Consider the following 22,649-nt stretch of genomic DNA (forward strand, 5'->3'; position numbering starts at 1 on the left):
TATATTAAAACTCTCCATCATAAAAATTTTATTATCAGTGACCAAGGGAGTGTCAATGCTAATCACCTACTAAAACCTGGAACCAGCCATAAGAAAATGTATATTACAGCAGGGAAAATAAGCCCAGCACACATGAAACAAATATAATTTGCAGAGGATTAAAAAAAAAAAATTATCAGTTGTCTGTAAGTCACCATGAGATTAAGAGGAGTTGTAGAATTTAAAACCACTGACTATCAAATACATTGTAAATGGATTTATATTATGCATTATTTTCTATATTACAAATATGTTGTTTCCCAATCTGTTTGTTGTATTTTATTTATTCTTTTCTTTTCCAATAAAGAAAAGAAACATAAACTCACATTTTGTACTTGTTCTGGAAGATGGAGCCCATTCCTTTTTCCCATTTTAATGGACTTCTCCAAGTATCTTCTGGCTTCAGGTTTTATCTTACTCAGATCACATGTTTCCTGAAATTAAAGAGTGTGACAACCATTTCTGTTACAATAATGCATCGGTAAATTATAAACTGCGAGACCAAAGCAAATTTATTCATCATCTCTGTTGGGCTATGAAGCACATAGGTGATTACGAGGCAGGTTCTTTTGAAGACCTAATTCTTTTATGCTTTAGTGAGCTCTGCTATTTAAAAGAGAAGAATTAAATAACTAAAAAGCTAACCAGAATTGCCTTGCCTTGCATCAGAATCAAGAGTGCCTGTACCACTTGAAAGTGTGATAATAGAAACATTTGCATAACCTCATTCTGAGCATTCTCTATGACCATGGTCTTTTTCAAAAAACATATTCCTTATCACAAATCATCGGGATTTAATTTTCCATCATTTGCTAACCTGGTTCCACTTGAGAGGGAAGAATAGAAATAATGGGCAAATTCTACACAAATGGAGAGTGGGACTCTCTTGCCAACATACCAAACAAGGACAGCTGGATAAAACCTCAGCCAAAGGCTTCCAACACTTCAAAAATGCCTTAGTGTCATTTGGCAAGAGAGATCAAGAGACTACAGCAAGCAGCATATGAGCAAGTATCTGGGGAAAATGAGTCAACACTGCACAAAAAGGAGGAAAGCTGGACAGAACATTTGAACCTGTATGCAGCAATACAAACAACATCACTCAAAAGAATGGAGGGCCCTAGAGGAGAATGGAAAATTCTCCCAGCAATAGTAAGGTAATAAAAACACCAGATGTTTCTTTAAAACAGGTGGCAGAATATACATGGCACATATGGATGGCTGGCCAGTTCATGGTCCCTGGGAGGAACTGCACTCTGGACAGACTCAGCAGGTGTAATGGATTCAGTTTGGGTGAGAGCCAATGAGGGACATCTGTCTCTAAAGCCTTAGAGACCTACTACTGGGTGCACTCTCTCTCCATCAAGACCTGGGCTGCCCACCTTTCGGCTTTATATTTTCCCAACTAAATACATCTTTGCAAGAGCAATGTTTAGCTTTAGAGCCTTCATTTTAGATTGCTGGTGTAAGGCTTTTGCTGCTATGATTCTGTAATTTTTCACATTATGTTGCAGCAGGTAAATAGCTATATTTTATTTTTAAAAATCTTCTATTTATTTATTTGGGGGGGCAAAGAGAGAGAGAGAGAAAAAGCATGCATGAGTAGGTGGGGGGGATACAGAAAGAGAGGGAGAATCAGACTCCCCACTGAGCAGGGAGCTCTACATGGGGGCTCAATCCCAGGACCCTGAGATCATGATCTGAGCTGAAGACAGATGCTTGACCAACTGAGCCACCTATCCTCCTCCAAATGACGATATATTTTTTTTAAAAGATTTTATTTATTTATTTGACAGAGAGAGATCACAAGTACACAGAGAGGCAGGCAGAGAGAGAGGGGGAAGTAGGCGGTTCAATCCCCAGACCCTGAGATCATGACCTGAGCTGAAGGCAGAGGCTTTAACCCACTGAGCCACCCAGGCGCCCCCAAATAACCGTATTTTAACTGAGGGTACTACTTAATACAACAATCTGTATCTCACTTTGCCTATCGATACAAAATTTTATGTTCCAGTACTGAAGCATTTTTGTGCATGCATTACTCATTGTTTCCTCTGTGTTTATTCTCAGTGGAGGCAGAGAACAGTTAGACTCCTTTTTCCATAATAACCTCCTTTTACATCCTTGGAGAACTTCTGAGCATGCTGGCATGACTGGAGTTGGAACCCTCCCTAAGAGGCACTGGTGCACACTGGGATCCCAGCAGCAGGTGCCTGCAACGGGAAGAAACCCATAATGGCCAGGGAGATAACAGAGCTGTGGGCTGGCTCCCTTAGGGATGGCTAACAGTTCAAGTCAGAGTGTTCATGTGCAAGTGATTAACCTGGGTTGATCAAGGTTTTTTTGTTTTTTTTTGTTTGTTTTTTTAAGATTGTACTTATTTATGGGAGAGAGAGAAAGCAAGAGAAGGAACACAAGCACAGGGGAGCTGGAGAGGGAGAAGTAGGCTCCCCGCCAAGAGCAAGGAACCCGATGTGGGACTAGATCCCAGGATGCCAGGATCATGACCTGAGCCGGAGGTAAGACACTCAATGACTGAGCTACCCAGGCCTCCCTTAAGGGTGGTTTTGACAGCACCGGAAAGTATATCCTGAGGTGCGGGGCACAGCAATAGGAGTTTCTAGAAGGCATAATACTGGATGTTGTAAGGTTGGGGAGCATCTAGGTGGGAGCTATGTGTAGCAGGGACAGAGGAAAAATATCTCCCAAGAGAAGGGCCTGGAAAGAGCTGGGTAAGCTGTGAAGGACCCAAACAAACAGGTGGAGATCCTGAGCAGAGGGCATTCCCAGCAGGGTGGTGAGCCAAGGCAGAAGCTGGGCACCCTGCTGGAGAGCAGTGTCCCAGGTACTTGGGTTCTTGGGTTCACCTGGTCACAATGGCCGTGAGCTTAGAGCAAAGGCTCAAGACAAGTCTCAGCAGCTGAGGTAAGAAGAATTCTCACTCTGTGCTATGCTCAGTCAGGAAGGGCTCTCAAAAGAGAAGCGCCTGGCCTTGCTGCATCTTGGAGTACTCAGGCTGCTACTTCAGAAAGCCCAGATTAAGCACACTCAGTACAGAAAACTCAAACTCATGGTCCTGAGGAGGTAAAAATGACAGACTCCCCAAAAAGGTAAGACAAGCATAAACAGTCAGAAGGATGTTTTGAGAAAAATCTGACCCAAATCAGGTCTAATTAAAATATCACTATCTACACTGAAATATTTGACTGAGCACAGAAATGACACGTAACATAATTCTGACTCAACTGTAACCAGGCACCGTCTGCCAGTCAGACTCTGAGGTCTCAGGAATCTCTGGAGGGCTCTTGTAGGAGTAAAGCACTTCTAAAATGTGCTTCTAAAGCACATTCCTATCCCAGAGCTGATCATATGAATATTCTCCCTTATAATCTCCAGGCAAGATCAGAATTACTGCTCAAGGATTTTCTAACGAAATCTTTACTACTCTGCTGTAGTTGACTCTTCCTTTCTGAATAAGAATTTAATCCACTTGAGAGTTTGTTTGGAGGTTCTAGCAGGGGAGCTCAGCTACTCGTATACCCTTGACTATGGACTCTGGGAAACTGAGGGTTTCAGAGGGAAGGGGGATGGAGGGATGGGTTGGCCCAGTGATGGGTATTCAGGAGGGCAAGTATTGCATGGAGCACTGAGTTTTATAAAAACAAGCAATGAATCATGGAACACTACATCAAAAACTAATGATGTACTGTATGGTGACTAACATAACATAATAAGAAAAAAAAAAAAGAATTTAATCCACTTGATTCAAAACCAGGTCTCAGACCTCTTTGGGTGAAGCTTCTCCTTTTTAGGGGTGGGGGAACGCCTAAAGTGCTCTTGGGTAATTTTCAAATTCGTATCATCTGACAGTAAAGGCTCTTACTTTATTTAATCTCTGTGGTGAGAAAATTTAGTTTCTTCCTAACCTCTTCTGTTAACAGAGAGGTTTTATATAAAAGTATGAATGCATGAGTATACACACACTTACACATGTCCTTGTACACTCATTTCACAGACAAGAAAGCTGAAGTTAAGTGATCTTCCTAAGATCACTCAGCTATTTATTAGTAAAAATGGACAGAAAGAAAATCTGCAAAATTCTTTCTCTGGTCTTTTTTTTGTTTTTAAGATTTTATTTATTTGACAGAGAACACAAGTAGGCAGAGAGGCAGGCAGAGGGAGAGAGAGGGAAGTAGGCTCCCTGCTGAGCAGAGAGCCTGATTCGGGGCTCGATCCCAGGACCCTAGGATCATGACCTGAGCCAAAGCAGAGGCTTTAACCCACTGAGCCACCCAGGAGCCCCCTTACTTTGGTCTTTCCCCCAATATATTATACCACTACATTATAACACCTTAGTTTGTTACCATTCTTCAAAATTTCATTATAAATAAGTAAAAATTTTCTTAATTTCTCTCCAATCCTCCCTACCTTCTACCCATAACTGTGTCCTTTTCTTTGCCAGACCCTCACATTTCCAGTATGAAAAACAGATAAATAAAAAATAATTTCAGTGGGACCTTCTACATTGTGTATACAAAGTAGAAATTATGATGTTGTTAAAATTGCCCTGAAAGTTGAGACAGTGTATTTCTTTGAATATCATTTAGAAAAATGGATTCATAAACTGTGGATACACTACACAATAGAAGATAACAAAAGTGTAGACTACAGGTCCTTTTGCAAAAACTAAGGGCATAACTGACTTAATTAAATGAGTTATATTTGTAATTCCTTTCTTTCCTGTTCTTTCCAATGTTATGTTTTCTGTTAGATTTCTGACTAATGTGAAGAGGGCATTTTTAGGTAGCTGCCTGGGGTCAGGGATAGGGCAAACAAAGGCCTGCTTCCTGACATACTCAACACATTCTACACACTACTACAAGAGTCCCTGCTTTGGTGTGAGCCAGAGACCCAGTGAGGACATTGGGAGTGGGCAACCATACTGCGTGAAGACACATTTTAACTGGGACTAGTTCAGGTCCATTCAGCGTACACTCACTGGGCTCCCACCTATGCCACGCACTGGAGAAATAAAGACAAATGTCCTTGAGGTGCTCTAAATAATATGAAGGAAAACAAACATATTAGCAGATAATGGCAGCATCAGGTAGTGAGAGAAAAGAGAGTCAAGCACTTGGGAAGCGCAAGAGTGGGGTCTGGCTAGTGGAGAAACTAAGGCAAGGTAGTTGATGTGTTCTATTAGGTCTCCAGGCTTTTAAAGCCTCACAAAGCTACAAGTTTCAGTAGTACTGATTACGACCAATAACTAGACTTAAATGTTTAAAAATCAAGAAGGAATGGTGTAGGTTAAGAAAATTACAATTACTATGCTGAATTTTGGACTTAGTTTTTTCCCTTGCCTGCCTTCCTTTCTTTCTTTTCTTCTTCTTCTTCTTCTTCATTTTTTCCCCAGATGGTCTTAAGGCACTGGTGAACAGGCCTCATGACTGGTAGAGTAGGAAACTATACAATGCTTAAAAGCATCTTTACTTAATCCCATGACCTATTCTTTTACACTTTGACATTAAAACTTTAAGTCACTAATTGGCTAAGATGAACTGGCCTGACCAAAGCCAAGGGCTCTGAAAAAAATGTAAACAATATTACAATAGATACCTGTATTTCTCCAGTCAGCTGGCAGGACTGAGACTCTGACTTCCCTAAAGAACCCCTCTTCTGTGCTTATTAGTTAGCAGTCCACTGGAATAAAATACTATATGCCTTGATTGTTTTAACATGGAGACACTGCACATTTTTCTCACCAACGTGGTGTGAAAGAGTTATATTTGGCCAACAGTTAAGAAACCTTTGTCGGGACTAGGAAACACCAAGACCTGTGGCCCTGACTGCTGGCTTTGGGACAGATCTGTAGCTAAAGGAATGAGGAAATGCTTGTTTTAATTTCTATCTTTTTTTTTTTTTTTAATTTTTAATTTTTAAAAATTTCTTTTCAGTGTACCAGAATTCATTGTTTATGCACCACACCCAGTGCTCCATGCAATACGTGCCCTCCATAATACCCACCACTTGGGCTCACCCAACTTCCCACCACCCCCCGCCCCTTCAAAACCCTCAGACTGTTTTTCGGAGTCCATAGTCTCTCATAGTTCATCTACCCCTCCAATCTGAATTGTTTGAATTTCTTAATCTTTTTTTTTCCCCCTTTTGGTAGAATTAGGGCTAAATTTAACCTGTAAAATCTGCATGTAATATTTTTAATCTATAAGTGAATAAAATTACATACATACACGTTATAATGACAAATTAAATCCACTAATTCCATTAATTTGTGAAATAGAACAGTAACAGCACTGCTACATTTACCTGTGCAAGAGATAACCCTTCTCCTGACTTTTACCCTAAACATCTTTTCCAGTTTTACCACTTATATATACATTATTTAGTTCCGTTTCTTTTTGAGCTTGCCAAAAATGATATTTCACTGTATGCAGTGTTCTGCAAGTTTTTTCTTTCATTGTTACTAAGATTCAGCCCTGCTGTTGGATGCTGCTGTGGTTTATTTACTGCTATAAAATATTACAATGTAAATATACTAAAATTTACTGGTGCCTTTTCCTTCTGGTGGAAATCTGAGTTTTTTCAGCATTTTGCTATTATAACGTTGCCATGAATATTTGTCCAATTTCACCTGTGTACAAATGCAAAAGTTATTCTAGGTAAACAGTGAGCTGGGGGACAGCAAGGATATGCTGAGTTGTGAAGAATGTGAGATCCAACTTCAAATACTAAATTTTTCTCCAGATTAATTACTAGCCTAATTTTTGAATTAATTTACACCTTTACCGGCAGTGCATAAACATTCCCACTGATTCACATTCACAGACACTGGCCATTGTTAGACTTCTTTATTTTTGCCAGTCTGGTAAGTAAAAATGGTATCTTATTGTGACCTTCATTTGCACTTCCTCAATTACTAATGAGGCTGAACATCTTTTCACGTTAAATTGCCATTTGTGTTTTTTCTGAAATATCTTTTCATGTCATTTGCCAATTTTCCTTTTTTTTTAATTTTTATTTTTTAAAAGATTTTATTTATTTGACAGTAGATGGAGAGGCAGGCAGAGAGAGAGAGAGAGAGAGAATGAGGGAAGCAGGCCCCCCGCCAAGCAGAGAGCCCGATGCGGGACTCAATCCCAGGACCCTGAGATCACGACCCGAGCCGAAGGCAGAGGCTTAACCCACTGAGCCACCCAGGCGCCCTGCCAATTTTCCTTTTGGGATGTTTGCCTTTTTTACTGATTATAATAGGTCTTTATCATAGGTACTATTGATACATTAAAAAGCCCAAATTAGCGCACATGAGGCATCATGGAGATGCCCAGACATGACAGGTAGAGATATCTGGTTGGCTTCTACATGCTTCAGCTCCAGCCACCACTGCCTTCAACCCATGTAAGACCCCATGCCAGAACTACCCAAATGATTCCTTTCTCAATTCCTGATCCACAGAAACCATGACAGAAAATAAAATGATTGCTGCTATTTTCAGCCAGTAAGTTTTGAATAGGATATATACATCAATAGACAACTGGAAGCCTTATTGAGCACAGATATTGCATAAAAAACTGTGAAAGTAATTTCATATTTCTATTCAACAATCCTAAGTAAAGAATAACATGAAAGCCGAAATAACATTTTGTATTAATAGTAATAATTAATAATAATATATTGTATTATTATTGTAATTATTGCCTATATTGGTGCTATCTTGAGATCTCAGTATTATTCAGAGCACTTTCATTTTAGTAGATCACGCCTGAAACTGCTGATTTCATATAAATTTAGGATTCTATTACCCAGCTTAATGAAGGCTGGGTATTACATCATGATTGCCATATTTTACTTACAACATAACAAAGAAAAAGAAACAGAATACTTAGATACATCTAATTGGTCTTTTTAAAATTGATTTATTTGGGAGAGAGACAGAGACACACAACAAGTAGTGGGGCAGGGCAGAGGGAGAGAGAGAATCTTAAGCAGGTTCCATGCCCACTGTGGAGCCTGACTTAAGGCTTGATCTCACAACCCTGAAAGGACAAAATTTCATTTTATCTGAGCCAAAATCAAGAGTTGGATGCTTAAGCAACTGAGCCACGCAGGTGACCCTAACTTAGTCTTTTAGTTATGAATGGGTTGAGATTTATCATTTGTTAAAATGTCCACTGCTACCAGAAAGCTCATAGATAGTTTCAGATTTTAAAAAATACTGCCTAAATACCGAGTAATATACAGAATTGTTGAATACCTGCAACTGATTTAACACTGTATGTTAACTATACCAGAATAAAATAAAATAAAATAAGATAAAATAAACACTGCTTAAATAAACACAACTATTTTTCAAGGAAAGTGTTTGAAGGTAACTAAATTCACTAAACAAGCTCCAGTGCATTGAAAAAATTACAAATTCTTTTTATTATTCTGATCTAGCCATAAGAGACATTGTAAAAGCTTTTAAAAATGGTAACAAAACAATTGACATGTATAGTAATAATTGCTCTTTTAGAGAAAAGGAGAAATTATGGAAACAACTCTGAAACTACTGTATATTATCACAATACAAACCTGAATTTAACTAGTCCCAACAAATGAACAAATATGATGAACCCTCAGTGTCTAGTTGGTATAATACACTAGCGTATTACACAGGCAAAAGTTTGTTCCCAATTTAATGGGATCAGATCACAATATATACAAAATTTAAAAATGTAACAAAGAAATCTAAAGTGACAAACCTCCCATATTTTGATAATATTCATAAAAATCAGAGAAAAACATTAGATAGGACATATAACATTAAGATGGCAATACCTTGAGGCTAGAAAATTCCAAAGGAAAACTTAGAGGTCAGAATGAAAACAGAGTTGATCAAAGGAAATTAGAAATTCTGGGAAAAAGTTCTAAATAAGTATATAATATAGAGCTAGAAAGAAAATTAGATTTTGGGGGGATGAAATAAAAAATAGGAGACTAGTGATGGTTGGGTGGCTCATTGGCTAACTGCCTTCGGCTCAGGTCACAACTTCAGGGTCCTAGGATTGAGCCCCGCACTGGGCTCCCTGCCCAGCGGGAAGCCTGCTTCTCCCTCTGCCTGCTGCTCCTCCTGCTTGTGCTCACACTCTATCTTTCTGACAAACAAATAAAATCTTTTTTAAAAAATAGGAAATTGTAATTTGAATCACAAAGAATAATAACTGGGCTCAAAGAATAAAACAATGTAAATAATAAGGAACAGTCATAAAGTTATTATAATGTTATTTTTATAGTGCTAAAGATGAACAGTTATGAACCAAGGAGACAAATATAAATTACAGGGAGAAAACTGCCTGTTTGACATAAGGGGACAGACAGCATGTACATTTTACATGTCTAAATAAAGTCTTGATCACATATTCTTTAGTAAGTTACAAATGAAACATCTAAAATAAAACTGCTTTTTAATTTCAACTGTTGTTATAATTTGCTAAAAAGAACAAAATTTTTGAGATTTTTGCATAAAGACATGCAAAATTAAACAAAAATGTCTAGGATTGTAAAACAATGGTTGTTTTCCAAACACACTGCTGGGTGTCATGAAAATAAAAATTCAAAGCAAAGACATAGTAAAACTCGAGGGAGCAAATCGAAACTGGTAATGAAAAGATCAAAAACATTCAAGACAGACCCACCTAAATAAAACATTCATTATCCATCATTTCCGTGAGTCCTGAAAAATGTAAGGACGACAGACAGCAATGACTGGCATGAAACATCAAGTTATGTCATCTCTCATGGACAAAACCACATAATATTTGCAGATAAACGACTCACAAGTCCATTTGCTTGCAGATGATCTGATCTAACATAAACCCTGAAATATTTTGAAACTTTTAAGAGGTTTTCACATTGAACCATTACGTTCATGATGGTTAAAAATCCTTAGATTTATAGATGCACACTTTTTTATACTTGGTCTTCAGTGTTAAGTGAATATAAGTGACAACTCAACATAAAACTGTGGTATAACAATATAGAACACTAAAAACTCCCCAATATATAACACTACGCTATGCCCACTATTATAAAAATCAGAAACAAAATCTAGTAATTTCCAAATACTTTTTATTGTTGATCAAAGATTTTTGCTCTTTTATTGTAGATTTCGTTTTCCTTTTAAAGGGATTGATAACATTAGGGTGCCTCGGTGGCTCAGTCGGTTAAGCATTTGACACTTGATTTTAGCTCAGGTCATGATCTCAGGATCGTAAGATCAAGCCCCATGAAGGGCTCTGAACTCAGCAGGGCATCTGCTTGAGATCCTCTCTCCCTCTCTGCCCCGACCACCCCATTTGTGTGCACATGCATGCTCTCTCTCTCAAACAAACAAACAAACAAACAAACAAATAAATCCTTAAAGGGATTTATAATGTCATTTACCTGTAAATGCACAATTCTCAGGAATATATCTTCTCTCATGCTCATCTCAATATCAAAACGAGAAAGTCTTTTGTCTGCTTCTGTACTCGCTGCCCGTACTTCTTTGTCAGAGGAAACATGCTGGGGAAAGTCTAGCATGGTTCGTTCCACTGTCAATAGAGGAAAATACCATAAGGACTCATCAGATCAGTTCTAAGAAAAATACCTCCTACCTAGATGAATGATCATCCTAATTTAAGTTTTTCATTTCATACTTTGTATAAAGGTTCCTAAGGCTATCAAGAAACAGCATCTAATGCAGGATTGGCTATGGCAGTGGCATTATTAGGAACAATAAGGGTGTACACTGAGTACTTACCAAAGTATGTTTAGGGTATACTTTGTTAACAGGGAATGCAGGAGGATAAAGACATAGTTCTCATAGTGATGCAGTTTATAGTCTGGGATGTGGGAGTACGGAACAGTACATGAAAAGATAAAGAACAATACAGAATAGAGCAGCTTACTTGTCAATGGATGGGATAGTAACTCAACCACAGCAAAACTAAGAACTGGAGCACTATGTAATGCCTTATGGGGAAGGCTGGACCTTAGGATGGGCAGGGCAAGAGGAAGACCTCAGGAGAGGATTTGAGAAGCAGAGACTACAAGCGCTGGGACTGGAAGATACAGAGGATGTTTTAGAAAAAGGCAGGTGAATTTAGTGGGTAGGGGTTTGTTCGGAATACAAATTCTTAACCTTTACTACAGACAGATTCCTTAGAGAACCTAATCAAAACTCCTCCCCCAAATGCAAACATTCATACAAGCATAAAAAGTTCCACACCGTTACAGAAGAGTCCCAGAAATCTCAGGGGACATATCCAGTAAGCAGCTCAATATTGGGGCTATTCCTGTTACATGATGGTGGTAATGCAGTCTGCTCTAATTTTCACATATTAAAATTGTTTCTTGGGTTTTTCATATATTTGTATTTTGACTTTAATTGGGCAGAAATCTGATGTCAATGAAATAACCCATAGTATAGGAAAAAAATGAGTATGGTTTGTAGGGATGGTTGTAGCTATCCTGTGACAGTGAATACATGTTCATTATGTTTAGTGCTTTGAAGGTATTCTAAAGAGGTAAAACTTCCACATGTGATATATGGTAGAGAGCAGGACATACCACGAAATTGTCCAGTTAAATGAGCTACCTTAAATGACTGACACTTATGTCAGTCTTCTTAAAACATTGTTACAAATAAAGCTGTATAAAGTTCCTCAAATATCTGAAAAAATTAATAAGGTATGGTTTAAAAAATCAAGTTAAATAATTATTCTTTTTTTTAAAATTTATTTTATTAACATATAATGTATTATTAGTCCCAGGGGTACAGGTCTGTGATTCACCAGGTTTATACACTTCACAGCACTCACCATAGCACATACCATCCTCAACTATTCATAACCCAACCACCCTCTCCCTACCCCACTCTCCCCAGCAACCCTCAGTTTGTTTTATGAGATTAAGAGTCTCTTATGGTTTGTCTCCCTCCCGATGTCATCTTGTTTCATTTATTCTTTTCCTACCCCCCAAACCCCTCATGTTGCTTCTCGACTTCCTCGTATCAGGGAGATCATATGATAATAGTCTTTCCCCGACTGACTTATTTTGCTAAGCATAATACCCTCTAGTTCCATCCACATCATACCAAGTGGCAAGATTTCATTTCTTTTGATGGCTGCACAGTATTCCATTGTATATATATACCACATCTTCTTTATCCATTCATCTGTTGATGGACATCTAGGTTCTTTCCATAGTTTGGCTATTGTGGACATTGCTGCTATAAACATTCGGGTGCACGTGCCCCTTTGGATCACTATATTTGTATCTTTAGGGTAAATACCCAGTAGTGCAATTGCTGGATCAGAGGGTAGCTCTATTTTCAACTTTTTGAGGAACCTCCATGCTGTTTTCTAGAGTGGTTGCACCAGCATGCATTCCCACCAACAGTGTAGGAGGGTTCCCCTTTCTCCGCATCCTTGCCAGCATCTGTCATTTCCTGACTTGTTAATTTTAGCCATTCTGACTGGTGTGAGGTGGTATCTCATTGTGGTTCTGATTTGTATTTCCCTGATGCCAAGTGATGTGGAGGACTTTTTCATGTGTCTGTGGGCCATCTGGATGTCTTCTTTGCAGAAATGTCTGTTCATGTCCTCTGCCCCTTTCTTGACTGGATTTAAATAATTATTCTTTAAGGATTTCATATAAAATATGTACTTTTATGTCCCTTGATTTAAAAAAGAATGGAATAGAACTAAAATTTCATACACACAGCACTTGTTTGATAGTTAACTATATAGTTACAGTTTGTTTACTTTTTAAAATTAGCTCAAAAAGAAATTATGAAAAAAATCGAAATTGCTCCAGAACTAAAATGACCAGAACAAAATGCAGGAGCCTAAAATTGGAAATTCTTAAACAAACAATAACACTAAAACCATTTCCTTCCTTACTTTACCACAAAGACCTGTTGCAGACTTATGTTCTCACTGCCAAACTATAAACAGTATCTGACACTAGATGAATGAGGTTTTGACAGCTATTGCAGAAGGCAGATCGAACTCTGAGAACACTATGTATACTAATAAGAGAAAGTTAGCCTTTAAAAAGCTACTCCTAGGGGTGCCTGGGTGGCTCAGTGGGTTAAGCCTCTGCCTTCGGCTCAGCTCATGATCTCAGGGTCCTGAAATCGAGCCCTGCATTGGGCAGCGGGGAGCCTGCCTCTCCCTCTCTCTTTGCCTGCCTCTCTGCCTACTTGTCATTTCTCTCTCTGTCAAATAAATAAATAAAATCTTAAAAAATTAAAAATAAATAAATAAATAAAAAGCTACTCCTAAACTCAAAAATTTTTATAATTAACTCACAAAGATGAGCTTATGGGACAGCAAGAATATCAGAAAACTTAAAGTATATTTAAAAGATATATTATTGGGGAAGAAGGAGAATTTAACTAATTTTTTAAAAGATTTTGTTTTTCCCCACTGATTTCTGTATTTGTTTAATGTATAAGTCACCAGGCTGGCATACCATTTTGGCCATACATGACAGAAGAACTGAGGCTCTGAATGGAGGACAAACCACATACAGGAAGGGAGAAACACATAAAGCTGCCTTCTGGGAAAACTGCCAAACGGGGACCAATTCCATCCCTCTGACTTTGACTATTGAGACCAACCAGATCTTTTTTATTCAGGAGTTTTAACTCAAGACTTTTAGCCAGATTTAGTGGTCATTAATCAGAGTGAAGCAGGTGGTGGTTAAGAGGCAGAAAATGAAACACAAGAGGTAAGAGAGTCCCTATTATGGTAGGACATAAGGTAGGGAACTCTTGGTGTTGAGGAGCTGATGTGGGTAAAGAGATGACTACAGCACTAGGGCCGTGCAGGATTTTGGACAACCTACCAAATTCCAGAATACATACAAATCTTTATGATATCCAATTCTACAGATAACCTATGTTCCTACAAATCTTGAATACACAGCCAAGGCTGCTTAGCCATGATTATACTCCAGTGTACACCTAACCCTTAGAGACAACGAACATGAATCTTCTTTTTAACTCAAAGGGTCTAATACTTATATTACAAAGATAATATATTTTAAGTGTAGGAAATAGAGAAAATAGAGAAAGGCAGAAAAGAATAAATTTTTAAAAATCAACTGAAAACCCAACACTCAAGAAATCAGCAATTATTAAAATTTGTATTTTCTTCTGGTTTTCTTCTCTGTGTGATTTTTAAAAAAATGTTATTAAATACTGTTCCTCAACATGATTTTAATGGCTACACAGTGTTGCAGAGGCTGAATGTATTATTACTTGGCCTTTCTGTTGGTTGGCACCCAGGGCTTGTTTCCAAGCTTTTGCTATGACAGAGTGCCTGTTTAAACATAAATGTATACACAATTTTCCTGTATCTGATTATTTCCTTAGATTAAATGCCTGGATGCAGAATTGCAGGGCGAGGATATGAACTTCTTAAGAGTTTCGATGCATTATGTTAAAATACTCTCCAGAAAGCAGCTGTAGCGAGAAGGTACATTTTGGAGTACCAATGCCAACATAATAAAAAATTTTAATCTTATTTAATTGAATTCTAGGCAATTAATTAATGATTATGGAAAAACCAATGTCTTGTAAAATTGGAAAATGGACTGACTGCCCAAAGAGAATACATAAAATGGTTTATGATGCCTACAGAATGAAATATCAAGGTGTTTCTGCATCCTACTCACCTATATACTTCACTTCTACATCTGCCAGTGCTTGCAAACAATTCTCATAAGTTACTTCCTCAACGTCAAGCATGCCAATAGCATCGTACACCTGTTTGGTCTGCACAATGAGCTCCTCGGTTCTTGTTTTAATTTGCTCTGGTGAAAGATCCCATCTTAAAACATTTCTGCCAGCCACAGTATAGGAAGACATTGCCTGAATGGGAGACATCACTTCTCTTCCTAAAGTCATTCTGAGTAAAATCCTGGAACCACCAACTCTAAAAAGAATCAGAAAAAGAATAAAAATTAAGCATTTGTTGGTCCAAAGTCAATATACAAATGTTTATTATCTAATCAAAATAAAAAGAACTTTATTTATTTATTTTTAAATATTTTATTTATTTTAAAAATAATAAATAATAAATAAATAAATACTTATTTATTTATTTGACACAGAGAGATCACAAGCAGGCAGAGAGGCAGGCAAAGAGAAGAGAGGAAGAAGCAGGCTTCCTGCTGAGCAGAGAGCCTGAAGCCAGACTCAATCCCAGGACCCTGAGATCATGACCTGAGCCAAGGCAGAGGCTTTAACCCACTGAGGCACCCAGGTGCCCCATATTAAATTAATTAAAATCTAAATAAATAAATAAATACTCTGAGAGAGAGAGCGAGCAAGAGAGGGAACACAAGCAGGGGGAGTGGGAGAGGGAGAAGCATGCTCGCTCCCCGCTAAGCAGGGAGCCTGATGCAGGGCTTGATCCCAGGAGCTTGGGATCATGACCTGAGCCAAAGGCAGACGCTTAACGACTGAGCCACCCAGACACCCCTAAAAAGAACTTTTTATTAAAATTCAGCAAATCTCTTTCAGGTGAATACAGAAACACAAAACTAAATGCCTTTGCATTTTTTTTTTCCCTCCCTGAATGCAGATTTAACGGAATTAGTGGTTACCAAACACTGAACTGGTTATGTAATTAACTCATGTTGAGAAATAAAGTTAGATGTCAATTCAATAATATTGTCCTTTATAAATTAAACCAGTAATCGTTTTGATTTAAATGTTTTTCCTGTGCTGGGTGCCTGACTGGCTAATGACTCTTGATCTTGGGGTTCTAAGTGCAGGCCCCATGTTGGGTGTAGAGATTACTTAAAAAAATAAAAATCTTTAAAAAAATAAAAATTAAGGGACGCCTGGGTGGCTCAGTTGGTTGAGCAGCTGCCTTCAGCTCAGGTCATGATCCCAGCGTCCTCGGATCGAGTCCCACATCAGGCTCCTTGCTCCGCAGGGAGCCTGCTTCTCCCTCTGACTCTGCCTGCCACTCTGTCTGCCTGTGCTCGCTCTCTCTCTCTGACAAATAAATAAATAAAATCTTTAAAAAAAAAAGTAATAAATAAAAAAAATTAAAAAGAACTAAATGTTTTAAATGTTTTTCTGTGCTAACATCTACCTACAATGTAACAGACTCAAAAAATACTTTGGGATTCAGAAAGGAAACATTTTCAAAATGCTCTTTTTACAATGAACACCAATGTAAAAATTTTCTTTTTACAAAGATTTCATGTACATCAACTATGGCAATTTTAATTTAAGACTTGGGAAATAACTCTGATTGCTATGATGTTATTCTAAAAGATAAAAAGAGATGAAGCGTATGATACCAATCCTTCACCTCCTTAAAACTCTCAAACTAATAATTAATGCCGTGTGTGTATATATGTAATACATACCATGTGATATAATTTTAGAGCTTGTGAATAAAATTATAATTAATAGCTAACATTTGTTGTGTGTTTAGGCACTGTACTAAAGACTTTCCATTTATTCACTCAGTCCTCACAACAAAACTATAAGGCAGATCCTGTGGTTATTCTCATTTTACCAAAGAGGAAACTATAACACAAAAAAATTAAGTAACTTGTCCAAGGTCACACAGCTGGTTATATGGTGGGAGCTAGAATCAAAAACCAGATAATAGAGATCCAGGAGATCTAATTTTTTTTATTTATTACTTTTTTTTTTAAAGATTTTATTTATTTATTTGTCAGAGAGAGAGAGCGAGCACAGGCAGACAAGACTTTTCATTCTCTAGTCGCTACTGACCTTATCAGACCTGGAGAATTAACTACTATGGTAACCTTACTCTTATTATATTACAAGACCCCAAAACAACCTTATGTGGTAGGCAGCGCATTATTCCCTTTTTATAGATGATGAAGCTGAGACTCGGACAGGCTAAGTGACTTATTTAAGGTCGTTCTTTAACAGATACTTATGACCATATACTGTCTGGTCATTGTGGCAGGCAACAAAGAGAAGCAGGCAAACTGAGTAGGACTCCACTATTATAAAACAGTGAAGAGGGGGGCCTGGGTGGCTCAGTGGGTTAAGCCTCTGCCTTCGGCTCAGGTCATGATCTCAGGGTCCTGGGATCGAGTCCCGCATCGGGCTCTCTGCTCAGCAGGGAGCCTGCTTCCCCCTCTCTCTCTGCTGCTCCCCCCACTTGTGCTTTCTCTCCTCCTCTCACTCTCTGTCAAATAAATAAATTCTAAACAAACAAACAAACAAACAAAAAACAGTGAAGAGATGAAGTGATAAACTATTATATTGTACTGAGATGAGCTAGTACTATGACAGGGATAAGCAGAGGGAACTGTGAAATACCACAGAAGGAACTTTTCTAGGAAGATTTTCCAGAGGGTACAAGGAGCAAGCCAAGATCTGGATGATATCCAGAAATTATCCAAATGCCAAAAGCTGTAAGGAGAGAGGTCTGATAAGGTCAGTAGCGACTAGAGAATGAAAAGTCTTGGGAATCACTAAAAATTTCAGCTTTATTCTGAGGGCAGTGAGAGAGCCCACGAAGGGTTTTAATCAGCTAAGAGATGAAGTAAAATACACATTCTAGAGAAATCACCCAAATTATAGTGAGTTGAAAGGTCTGGAAAAGAGAGATCATACTAGAGGAAAGCTATTACAGTAAATAGGGCATAATGTTATGGTACCTGAACTCGGAAACAGGGGGAACTGGAGTGACTTAGTAGATATTTAGGAAGTTGAATCAATATGACGTGGTCTTTGGTTTAGAGGTGAGGAGTAAGAGAGTCAAGGATGCTGTCCAAGATTCTATCTTGTAACTGGATGGATGGATGGTGGTGGTACCATCACTAAAAGAGGAAATTTAGAAGAAAGTGGCTTTTTGTGGGGAAAAAGAGAAATCCAATTTTGGACATGCCAAATCTGAAGTGGCATTCATTAATATTATGTGGTAATTGGAGTCACAGGGCTGGTTGAACTGGCCCAAGGGAGTCTGCTGAGTAAGAACAGGACAACTGAGCCTTAACTCTAGTTTAAGCATTGAGGTAGAAGGAAAACCAAGCCAGAATGGATTTAGGAAGTCGTGAAAAGCAAGCATAGAAAAAGGGAGGGCGTGCAATAGGGCCAAATGTACATATTTCAAGAGAGTTGAAAGAGTCTGTTAAATTTAGCAGCAGGAATGTCCCTGATGGCTCTGGGAAGAGCAGGGTCAGCGGGATGCTAGTGGTGGAAGTCAGAATCCTACGACTGAGAGGGAGGAAGAACGTTAAGAACTGGAGAGTACATCTAAGCAATTCTCTAGAGCTGAATGTATTTTAGAGAACAGAGACTAAAGTCTCAGTAAAATGAAACAGGTAAAGTAGGAATACTTAGGTTATAGTAAAGAAGTATGGGTGTGAATTTAAGAAGTCAAAGGTGAAGCAATCTGACAAGATCCAGGACATTTTCCCAGAAGTGAACGGTTGATATAAATGGGGTAGAAGGGTGCAAATGACCAGCCATCTAGGATGGACAAATTGTTTACATGAGGGGTGCCTGGGTGGCTCAGTTGGTTAAGCGTCTGCTTTTAGCTCAGGTCATCTCTGGCTCCTGGGACTGAGCCCCACGTCACACTCCCTGCTCATTGGAGAGCCTGCTTCTCCCTCTCTCTCTCCTGCTCCCCCTGTTTGTGGTCTCTCTGTCAAATAAATAAATAATTTTTTTTTTTTTTCCTTAATCATCTATGTGGACACTGGAGTTAGCAGCTTGGTAGCTGAGTTGGGACTAGAAAGGAAGCCTGAGCCAAAAACCAAAGTCTTCAAAGACTGGAGAAGACAAACCAGGTAGTTGGTGGAGGATATCACGAACAGGGCATAGAATGAGAAAAGCAGACTGTGAGCCTCGAAGGGGTTTTTATTTAATGGTGAAGAAGTGCTGGTCTGGGAGCATAACTGGGGGCAAGGCAGCAGCTGGGGAACAAAGAAGATGTGGTCTTTCCTCCTTCCGTTGTGGTATATGGGGTGTAGAAGAAAGAGGGAGATAGAGAAAATATTTTCCCCAGGCTTGAGTGGATTCCAGGAAAGGTTAATAGAAGAAAAGACAATCCAGAGAGTATAAAGAAAGTGGAGGAGTTTATCATGGGACAAGGGTTCCAGAAATTGCAAGAGAGAAGTCTAGGAGTAGAACAGATAGCTAGATAGGTGTGGGTTGTCCAGCCATTTACTGCTTCCCTCTAACTAAGTAGATATACATTTGTTTCACAGCACCCATGCATCAATAAGCCCCCCTGACCCAGTCCATGATCTGTGAAGGTGGTTGTCTCTACCCACAGAACTCCTATTCCTAATGTATATGATTGAGCAAGCTTATGTCCTTGATAGCAGCTGACATCCACCTTATAACAAAGAGTAGAACCTGACTTATGATGAAACAAACACTGTGAACAGAAGACTAAGGGAAGGAAAGCAAATATTTATTGATATCCCAGAACCCCTATGGTCAATTACTTCTGAAACCTGACCTACAGCTACTTTCCAGTTACGTTTATGCCAGTTTGAAGGCAGTTTTATGTTATTTACTTCATAGAGGATCCTAACTGATAAAAGAATAAGCATACACACACAAAAGTATGAAGGTCACAACAGGAAATGATGGATGACTGGGGGGTCTTAAATGCTTGGTGATGGCTAAGAATAATAGACATGCAAAGTTCAATGTGTGGAGTTGGCTAAAAGTATCCAAAATAATTATTTCCATAATCCCCCTATGGCAAGACAGAACTGAGGCTCAAGGAGGAGTCAGCCATGACCACAAATGACTGGCTTTCCAAGGAAGTTCTAGTATAAGTGAAGAGGCTAGTCCTGGGATTGCTGATGTAATGACCAGCAAGTGATGACTGAAATATAGCACTTCTGCACCTTGACCCCCCTGGTCTTTTCTCAACTCTTTCAAGTAAAAACCTATTATTACTAATTTTCATTATTGTTACACACCTTTAAGGGAAAATGACTTCAAACATTTACTGATAAGATGAACCTCTACTAGTTTTCCTTTATTTCCCAATATTTGTCTAAAGGTTGAATGTGTGATCACAGCATACATGATTTTAACTCAGTGAAATTAGCAAAGATGAGCACCTCTACCCTGGCTGAAAAGATAGACCCATAATTACCCTTGTACAGTTTCTTTTGGAATTAATGAAAACATACCCCTTCCTTGAAGTGATAATATTCCCTGAATACAGAAGGGATAAAAAGAAAGCAACAGAAGTTAGAGACCGTATGGGGGGAGGGGGGTTGGGAGAAAGGGGGATGGGGTTATGGACATTGGGGAGGGTATGTGCTTTGGTGAGTGCTGTGAAGTGTGTAAACCTGGTGATTCACAGACCTGTACCCCTGGGGATAAAAATACATGTTTATAAAAAATAAATAAAATAAATAAAATAAAAAAAGAAGTTAGAGACCGTAATTTTATGGGTCAGAAGAACACAATATATTTTTTTACCTTATACTTTTCTCACCTTCTGGGATTCTGTTTTAATTTCATTTAGGATTCATAATTCTTGTTACCAAAGAAAAGGAGACAAAAGGATTCCCTCCGACTTCTAACTAAAACATTGTGATCTATTGAAAATTTTTCTACCTGCATTGTCTCCACTTTTCCTCTTCCATCATCATTTTGTTGAATATCCCTATTCCCCTTTGTTACGATTTCAAGCTCATTCAACCCTTCAGATGCTGGTACCTTTGTCTTTTCTTCCCCTTCAGTGGCTCTGCAGCCCTGGAGAGCTGCACCTGTGCGGGAAACCAGTGCACCTGCAATCACTCTATCAAATGTGATTGTACCCTTGAGAATCTGGTGAGGATTTTTCTGGTAACTTTTTGCAACTGCGAAGTACCAAAGTTGAAAGCAGGCAACACAGCATGATGCTGTCTTCGCTACAGGAGTTATTACATGCAATTATTTGAAAATGAGACTCTAGATTAAAGCTGAGATTTCTACTATATAATTAAACATTAGTTTGTTTGCTTTTCTTTCTATAAACTTCCAGGCTCTATCAGTCCTGTACCACCCATACCTTCTTCATTGTCTCTTCTCTCTTTAAAGCACTTTTCAACACAGAACTCTAAAACTTCTGACTAAGAAATAATACAGAATACTATAATGGAATTGACAGGAAGGGGCATTTGTTACTGCTCCTGGGTCCTGTGTCCCACAAACAAATAAGGTTTAGGAAACAAACAAACAAACCAACCAACCAAAAAAACCAAGTGACATAGATTTTGAAAGAGATCACCAGGTTGCAGAATTTCATCTAGAAATATGAACAAGCTACAATTGTTCTTAGTTAATTACTGTCTTAAAAGTTTTGCAAAACATTTTATGGAACTACTTTCAGAAATGCTGTGACTTACTGAATTCATATTCTTTTGAAGCATAGTTTAATTTCCATTTCCTGCCATCAGGGCTTCTTTGACCATTCCTATTCATCCAAATCTGAGATTCTATCACTTTTTACTTATGCCATTCATTTTAGGCATTTAAATTACTATCACCCACCTGTTCAATTGGCTTGACTCATACTCTGAATTAGACTAGGGATTTCCCAAGCACAATAATCATGTCTTTTGTCAAAATCCCCAACCCTAACACAAGGCACACTGCTGAGCACACAGTAGGTGCTCACTGTATACTTGAAAGGAAATGGGACTGATGTGGCTAACTCACTGCAGCAACACTATCTTCCTTCAACATCACAAATAAATATCCACGCAGGGAGATGTGTTTTCTTAGAGTCAGGACTGGAGCAAAGATCATTCCTGCAAACCTCTTAACTTCTATTCTCCCAAATTTATATTTTATCCATGTCCTCATCCCTTCTCTAAAGTGGTGGCACAGCATTTCCTAAAACTTGCCCCAATTCTTTAAAATACCTGGCAAACAGTCCTAGTACTGACCTCAAAACTAATGTTTATCCCTAAGCAGCTACTGAGGACTGCAATGCTCCCAGAATTCGATTTTCAATCTTAACTCAAATTTCACCTTCTCTAGGAAGCCTTTTTTGACTACCTTCAGCTGTTTTAGGAATTATTCCTCTGTTAACCGATATTACATGTCCAGTGACCAAAGCACTTATCAGACTGAAGAGTAATCACCTATTGACTTGGTTGTGTGTCCAACAGACCTTGAGCAGAGACTGGGTTTTCATGATACATGGAGACCCTGACCCTAACACAGTTTGAGGTACATGTATATTTCAATAGTGACAGGCTTACCCCAAAAATTCCACTTAAGGTTATTTAATACTTTTCTTCTATTAGCTACATGTCCAATATACAAGTCGTTCTATTTCAGAGTATTTAGCCTCTGTAGAGCATTAGATAAAGCTCTGATCTGCAAACAGAGAAGATGGTACAAACTGGAAAAAACAGCACCTACTGGATTCCAGCATCCTGAATGTTGCTAATAATTTTTCTTCTAAATCAACTCTTGCACAGGAACAGATTCAGGATTAGTAATCAGTCATTACTGAGCCCTCCAGTTTGGGTACTTAGAGCTCTCTTAAAAAGGTAAGCATCTGGTATTCGAGTTACTAGTGGTCTAGGCAACAGCT

General features: G+C 38.5%; 1 protein-coding gene across 3 annotated transcripts in view; it reads right to left on the reverse strand.

Moving 5' to 3' along the window:
* Nucleotides 1-22,649, reverse strand: part of NLN (neurolysin) — a 142,800-nt gene that overhangs the window by 85,984 nt on the left and 34,167 nt on the right. For all 3 annotated transcript variants that reach the window (XM_032336109.1, XM_032336111.1, XM_032336110.1), the window contains exons 2-4: nucleotides 14,761-15,020; nucleotides 10,480-10,628; nucleotides 366-473 (exon numbers count right to left, since the gene is read on the reverse strand). In XM_032336109.1, the coding sequence (XP_032192000.1) occupies nucleotides 366-473; nucleotides 10,480-10,628; nucleotides 14,761-15,020 (517 nt within the window). The remainder of the gene's footprint in view (nucleotides 1-365; nucleotides 474-10,479; nucleotides 10,629-14,760; nucleotides 15,021-22,649) is intronic.

This window comes from Mustela erminea, chromosome 3, assembly GCF_009829155.1.
Source record: "Mustela erminea isolate mMusErm1 chromosome 3, mMusErm1.Pri, whole genome shotgun sequence".
Classification (NCBI taxonomy): Eukaryota; Metazoa; Chordata; class Mammalia; order Carnivora; family Mustelidae; genus Mustela; species Mustela erminea.